We start from the raw sequence: 7629 nt of genomic DNA on the forward strand, positions 1-7629 counted from the left end.
TTTTCGAAAAAGTGAAATATATGCCTATAAGAAGGCATACAATATATGAGAATAATGAACTCACCATAAGAGTAATTACGGCTTTAGGTTACGGTAAACTTGGTCAAACGAAACAGCCAACACAACAATAAATGTTGGCTCTTATATTGTGTACTGTTTCTAATACGTCCAGTAACTGAAAACTTGTTCGATTCTTCCCCTCAAAGAACCTTGGGAAGGTGTAATAATAATTTAAAAATTCTGATAATCTATCTTTTGCTTGCATAGTCTCCGTCATGATGGGTTCTGAAGAAACCCCCGATAACAATTACAATGCCAGTTAATTGGACCTCTAAGTATCATTGTTTTTGCAGTCTTTGCTCCCCAATTGGAGTCATTACCAAATTAAGGACGCACCAACAAAACTGCCACACACACTACAAGAAATGTGTTAACTAATGACCTTATCACAGTGACCAAGAATAAACTGGTCATAACTCTACGACCTTTTCGCAACAAATGGTCGTTTGCCGTTTCGGAGGGTCCAAACCCTAATTTTCTATGACCATCCTAGTCAGAAAGTCTTAACTCGATCTCATGAATTGGTCATAGAGAAAATGATACAACTTAGGACATCATCCTTAGCCCATTACGACTAATTTGAATGGTCATGATTGCCACTGACGATGCTTTTAAAATGACTTGTCAGCCACCTCAGCAATTTCGTCTATTTATCATGTCGATGTGTCAACTTTTACTTAGGTGTCTGAATAGAAATAGATTTAAATCTACAACTGACATGTGGGACTCATACATTGACATTTAACTGGTAGGTCCAAGTACACAACCTATCTAATGACATCTCAGACCGACCAAAGTGACATGTGCGGACTTTTGCTTAAGTGTCCATACATACAACTATGCTTAATTCTCCACTAACACATGGGACCCATTAACCACATATGACATACGGGAGCCATATGGGTCATTTGATTTGGTTTGTGGACACTCCTCTATGGCTAGAAGACATGAAACTGCTACCCACGGATCAGCGTCCCAGAGATGATCTCAGCCGTCCAGAAGAGCTCCATCCAACGCCCAAAATTATTCCAAAATATTAACTCACCTCCTCTAATCCCGCGCTGAAATTTGGTTTGCACGCCCAATGAAATCTAAAGTTGGACTCGGTAGGGCGGGGAGGACCAAAAATTGAGCCCACACGCGGGAGACAGATATCTTGAGCCTGCCTCTAAAAAAAAAAGATATCTTAAGCCTGAGGCGAAATCCACTCCAGACTCCCAGTCCACCACGACCTACATACACTCTCCTACCGCCTCCTCCCTCCCCTTCCTCCACCTGCGCCGCCGGCCAAGATCCCGCCCAACTCCGGCGAGGCCCTGCCCCGCTTACCCCCGCCCCCTCCCCCCTCCCCCCTTCTCTCTATTCCAACCCATAGAACCTCCAAATCGTCTGTCTTAAAAAAAACCCAAGTACGGGATCCCGGAGGATCTGCAGGAGGACCATGTCGGCAGCGAGCAGTGGTGAGCCGGTTCGTGCCCCGCTCCGTGCTCACGGACCTCGAGCCGGATGCCATGGACTCGGTGCGGTCGGGGCACTTCACTCAGATCTTCTGCCCCGACGGACCACCACGGACGCAGCAGCGTCGCCGCAGCCGGCCGCCGGACTACCATGGACACAGAAGCAACGCTGCTGCCCGCCGCCGCCCGCCGAACTACCACGGATGCCGCCATGATCAGCGACCATGAACAGGAGCCACAATCGAGAAGGTGACACTAAGATCTGGTAGTTTTTTTTTTTGAGAGAAAAGATCTGGTAGTTGGTAACGCAATAATGATCTTAGAGATTAATTTTAGACCTTGAGTAGAATATAGCTCCTGGATCCGATAGCTGGTATGTCAACGCATTCGTGGCCTGATCATGTTGCCGATATCAGCCGAGCACAAGCTGAACTTTCGTAGGACCTGAACTGAACACCTCATACAAACTCAACTGTCCACGTATCTTTTGCTTTCTTGCTAGCTGAAGTTGCCTACGATTTCATGATCTGTTCATTTATTTGAAGCACTAATGCGGACAGGCAGCAAAAGCAAGCTGCCTTGAAGTAGTCCCATTTCTGCATATTTAGTTGAAGTCACTCTCCGTCTTCAAGTTAGCACCAACACATTCAGTATCGGCATGGCTGGCATGTACTTGGAGTCTTGGAGACGGGCATTGCAGCTGTTATGGTTGTTGTCGTCCTGCGCTGGGAGGACGTGGTGGTGCCCTGGCAGGAACTGGCTGCGGTGCTGCTGCTGCGTCCGCGGTGGTCAGGCAGTGGCGCCCCCGCCGCAGCATCTCTGGAGCCTCTGTTTCCGGACTCTGTTTTTCAATCAACCGGTACCAATGTACATATTTCATATTGCTGGCTTTGCGTTCTATGATGTTCTGACCTCACTATGCTATACTAAGCAGCAACCATCTCCTCAGCATTTTTTACTTAAAGTGTTGGACCATAATGTTGTACTCATCAGCATCACGGGCGGGTCGACATCAACATATTTTTGATGCTGCTTGCTTACTCAACATGTAGTATATTAGTAGCTTATGTAATGTTAAAATAAGTCTTATAGATGCAGTAACATGTATTAGTGCATAAACCATTTACTTGTATTAAAATAATTCTTATACACATTTTCGCTGCTAGTTACCGATCTAGCTATTACTTGGTATTTCATTGGCATGCCCTTTCCAATTACATCCTCCACAATATATGCATGCTTCTGCTCTGACTGATGGTCTCCAATTAAGAAACACAGCTCACATGGAAGAAGAACTAGATGAAATGACTGCCCTTTCCCTTGGCATTGGAGCTACTAGCCAGCACTCCAAATATAAGAGAGGCACTGGCTCCAATCCAAAATCACCTATCGGATTCAGTCTCCGGTTCCGAGATCAAGGTGACGACGAGAACAGCGATGGCCACACAAGGAAGAAGCTACGGCTTTCCGATGAACAGGTCATGGTACTTGAAGGCGTCTATGGAGAACATTGCACTCTTGATACTGTAAGTTCATGTCAAAATATTTCCTAGCATTTTCAGGCATTAGAACTCCCATGTTATTATCATAGAAAAGTTGATATTATGGTTAAAAAGACAATTAGTCTATGAAGCAAGGGCTGGCGAAGAGGCTGAATGTAAAACCGCGGCAAGTCGAAGTCTGGTTTCAGAACAGAAGAGCCAGGTACCGTGACCAAAATTGTCTATTTATCAGGTTGTTTGTAGTATTAGTTTTCTGATAGTTGATTTTACCAAAATTTTAGGAGCAAGCAGAAGCATATCGCAGCAGATTACGATTATTTGAAGAGAAAGTCTGAAAGACTAATCAAGGAGAACCAGAAGCTGAAGATGGAGCTCCAAGAACTGAAGAGTATATCTCACCGTGGCAGTACTCAAAATGGCTTGAATTTAGTTTCGGTCTGCTCATTCTGCAACCAGATTTTCAGAGACTACCATGGTCATAAGAAATTCTAAAGTATATATGTGTAGATCGGCATCTTACATCTGAGCAGCTAGGATTTTCTTCAGGATTTGTTTTACAAAAGATATGGCGTTGAAATGTAAATAATGGGAAATAGTGTTTTCCTTGCTGAATAAAAAGTGATGCATTCATCTAAAATAGTAGTAGCCTTCAGAAATCCTTATTTGTTTTGAATACAATGGCATGCTTGAAGAAGAGAGTATGTGTGGGAGTTTTTTTACACTCCCTGCTTTCCATAGCATGATATCAGTATACACGGTCTTACCGACAGTTTCTCGGTTAAAGTTCATGTAATAGAAAATCCATGCTGAAAAATAGTTTAAAGTTTACTATGTAGTTCTTTGATCAATAGTTAATTAGAACTACAAATTAGCACCCTCTTGTTTTGGCGCCTGTTGTCATGCTTCGGGGAGTAGGCCGCTTGTCTTTCGATCGTCGTCAACAAATCCCGGTGCCTAAATAACATCCTTATTACATTGTTTCTGTGGTCTCAGGCTCTCCAAAACAGGAGCAACGCCTTGCAACGCATAAATTATCTCTGTCGCAACAAGTTAAGTAACTGACGTACACCCGATTTGACAAGTTCCATCAATCCCCCGGAGACTCCCAAATATATGGGAGAGCGTGAACTGCTGTAATTTGTACGAGTCAATAAGAGCATGAGATTTGAACTGTTCAAACTCAATCATTTTTGACGAATGGTATTGAGAAAACAACAGTGTGAGCCGTATCCTTCTCGTACTAGGTACGAGCCACAGAATGCCGTTCTTATGGTAAACACTACATAACGGGGTCCGATATCAAGCAAAACATCGGACTAACCTCTGGCCGTTTATTTGGAGCGCCCCATCTGACGACTCATGGCTTGGCTATATAACGATCTATACAACACCATCTTCCAATGCGAATTCCCTTTCTTGCGATCGCCCGCCTAAGCGATCAGTTTCTCCCGCTAAATCCGCCCGCGCCTAACAGGTTTTGTCGTATTCTACCCGCCTCCGTTTCGCACCGCGCCGGAAAAAATTACATGCTTGGCGGAGATTCGAACCCACAACCTCGTCCGCACGAGCGCTGAGGGCTGACCGTATGAGCCACTAGTCGTTATTGATAGAAACAGAGACATATTTATTTTGTACTAATGAATATAATAAATATGACCTTTTTTTCGCGAATTCCCTTTTATTACATCTTCATTTGTATCAGTTATTTTTTGATTGCGTAAATATATTCTAAATTTAACCTAGCTATGCAAAAAAAAATCAATTCCCTTTGTACAATTCCCTTTTAAAAATTTAGTATCATTTTTTTTCCATATTGTTGTTACTTTTGTATAAAAAATCATGTTATTTTGGACTATTTTTTTAATTCCCTTTTTGGGCTAGTGGTTTTTAAGAGGGAAAAAATAACGGGTGGGAGAACTACTTGCAACTCAAATGAACTACCACTTGCAACTCAAATACGTACACTTGCAACTCAAATAAATATAACTTTCAACTTAATTAGATTTTGGGGTAGGTAATTTTTCACATTTAGCGTTGATAAATAATGGGTGGAGGGGTTGATAAATTGTGAGCTAAAATATTTCTAAAATATTGTAAATAGAATTAACTATTCGGGTTGATAACTCTTCACATTTGCGATTGCTAAATAACGAATAGAGGGGTTGATAAATTATGAGCAAAAATGTTCCCAAAATTATTATAAATAAAACTAGGTTTTCGGGTCGATAAGTTTTCACATTTACGTTTGATAAATAATAGGCATAGCGGTTGATAATTTGTGAGCCAAAAATGTTCCCAATATATTCTAAATTACATTAACTTTTCGGATCGATAATTTTTCACAGTTACCGTTGATGAATAACGGGCGTAGGGGTTGATAATTTTGAGAGCTAAAAATGTTTCTAAAATAATATAAATGAAATTGGCTTTTTCGGGTTGATAACTCTTCACATTTGTCATTGCTAAATAACGAAGATAGGGGTTGATAAATTATGAGCTAAAAATATCCTCAAAAGTATTCTAAATAAAATTGGCTTTTTCGGGTTGATAACTCTTCACATTTGTCATTGCTAAATAACGAACGTAGGGGTTGATAAATTATGAGCTAAAAATATCCTCAAAAGTATTCTAAATAAAATTAGCTTTTCGGGTTGATAACTTTTCACATTTACCATTGATAAATAATAAGCATAGTGGTTGATAAATTATGAGCTAAAAATATCCCCATAATATTTGTATGTTAAATTAGTTTTTCGGGTCGATAATTTTTCCATTGATAAATAATGGGCAAAGGGTTAATAAATTTTAAGCTAATAAAAAGTTGTCAAGATATATCAACATGGATGCTAGTTTCATGGTTTGCTATCTAGCTTTTTTAGTTTTAGACCGTTTTCCTTTTTTTTATCTCAGCCGTGTTTAGTTTTAATATAAATATAGTTACGTCCGCATTGATCACACAAATAACTGGAAGCTTAGTTGGTCATCACCACTCTTTGGCCCGCCCGGGCTCAGCCGGAGGTCCTGGGTTCGAATCCCTTTCTTCGCATTTTAATTTTGCTCCACGTGGCGTGCAGCCAGAAACGGAAACAGCAAAATCGCCCGTATTCCATTTTCGGAAACGACAAAAACCGATCGCTCGGGTTAAAGCCAGCGCGCGATCGCTAGCTAGGATCGCCCCTTCCGATGAGCCCTACCGCCGCCACTGTGTCCTGCCATGCATCCGCCGATGCCACTTGAGCTTCTAGCGGAATTTGTCGATGCTGCATGGTCCATGGCCCAGACGTTGAGCAGGTCCCTCCAACCTCCAGGCTGATGAAGGAGAGAGGAGCATAGCACGAACGACTGCGGCTGCGCATGGCGACGAGTCGCATCACCACAAGGAAGCACCACACGAGGTCGGTTTAGTTCATGGTTATTTTCCTCTCGGCTTGCCGTTCCCATCGTCTCTCGCCTCTCCCCCGCTCGAGCTTCTCGCGGACCTCGTCCATGGTGGATAATCCGTGGCAGGGGCCCTTCGGCCGATGAGGAAGAGGAGTAGAGGACCGCGAAATCGGCGCACGGCGGCGAAGCATCCCAGCGTGTGCCGCATCACGGCGAGGAAGCATTGCCCGTTGTTGAGTGGTTCATGGGTCTCGCGGCGAGCTCGTGGGGCTCGACTTTGACAAACGCATGGAGCACACGGACGCCGCCTTCTGTGCCCATATCGTCGTGTGGTATGACGCCGAACGCCGTCGCCTCTAGCGCTAAGTGCGCGATAATTCATACCCATATATTTTCTTTGCTTCATATTCATGAAAAGGTGTTCCAACGGAAAATAAGAGTGCTTCTGATGTATATTTGTATGCTTCTTACAACCAAGGGATGTGCCTCGGAAAATCCAACATTGCTTCTCTTTCCACACCATGGGTTCTACTAGCGTCACATGTGCTTCCTACTACTAACTTGGTAGCTCCGAAAGCTAAAAATAAATCTGTGCATCGTCCAAAATTATAATGCTACCGATGTAATAATGTCTTGCTTCTTACTAAAAAATTATGCTTCACAGACTTTCCATGAAACACAGTTTCATGCTTCTTCTCTCTGAGAAGCAATCCTGAGGACGGAAAAGAAACATATTACTGGGAGACAATATGGGAGCGGTTTCTGGAAGCAGTTTTTTAAGGAAAAAGGCATGCGCGTGCATTACGGGAGTACTTATTGGGAGCAGTTTTTACAAAGTAAGCATGCAATCAATCTCTCTCAAATCACGGCAAGAGCCACGCACGCCTAGCTGAAAATCGTGTGGTCAAGCATCTTCCAATCCTACGGCTAAATAGGGGTCCGATGGAAAGCAAATATCGGGAGCCGATCCCTAGTAGTACCCCGTTCTTATTGCCAGGAATTCGACCAGTTTGTCTATGGGTCGTTTTTGTTGATAGCTCTGTTTTTCTGGCCCATTAATTTGCCCCCCTGTCCACTTGGAAACAAGACTCCTCGAAGTCAGTCAAGGCGAGAGTGAATCTTTGTATGGTAGACTGGTAGTATATGGTACTCGCACTGCCAAGAGTCAAGGTCGTTCATTGATCGACTCCGAATACATACTCCTTGCCACAAGTGTTGGATATTTAAAT

The 7629-nt window shown here is 43.0% G+C and overlaps 1 protein-coding gene across 3 annotated transcripts; it reads left to right on the forward strand.

Annotated features, from left to right (window-relative positions):
- The first annotated feature begins 1710 nt into the window (after window positions 1–1710).
- Window positions 1711–3710, forward strand: LOC124677980 (homeobox-leucine zipper protein HOX11-like). Of its 3 annotated transcripts, XM_047213913.1 has the most exons (4): window positions 1711–1766; window positions 2788–3043; window positions 3142–3221; window positions 3301–3710. In XM_047213913.1, the coding sequence occupies exons 1-4, from the start codon at window positions 1729–1731 to the stop codon at window positions 3509–3511; spliced, it is 585 nt and encodes a 194-aa protein (XP_047069869.1). In that variant the 5' UTR covers window positions 1711–1728; the 3' UTR covers window positions 3512–3710. The 3 variants fall into 3 exon arrangements, 2 of the variants coding, with proteins under 2 accessions (XP_047069869.1, XP_047069870.1); XR_006994294.1 differs by lacking the exon at window positions 1711–1766 and having other exon boundaries at window positions 1779–3043; window positions 3134–3221; XM_047213914.1 differs by lacking the exon at window positions 1711–1766 and having other exon boundaries at window positions 1779–3043; window positions 3151–3221.
- The last annotated feature ends 3919 nt before the right edge of the window (window positions 3711–7629 follow it).

The sequence above is a fragment of the Lolium rigidum genome, chromosome 7 (assembly GCF_022539505.1).
Source record: "Lolium rigidum isolate FL_2022 chromosome 7, APGP_CSIRO_Lrig_0.1, whole genome shotgun sequence".
Lineage (NCBI taxonomy): Eukaryota > Viridiplantae > Streptophyta > Magnoliopsida > Poales > Poaceae > Lolium > Lolium rigidum.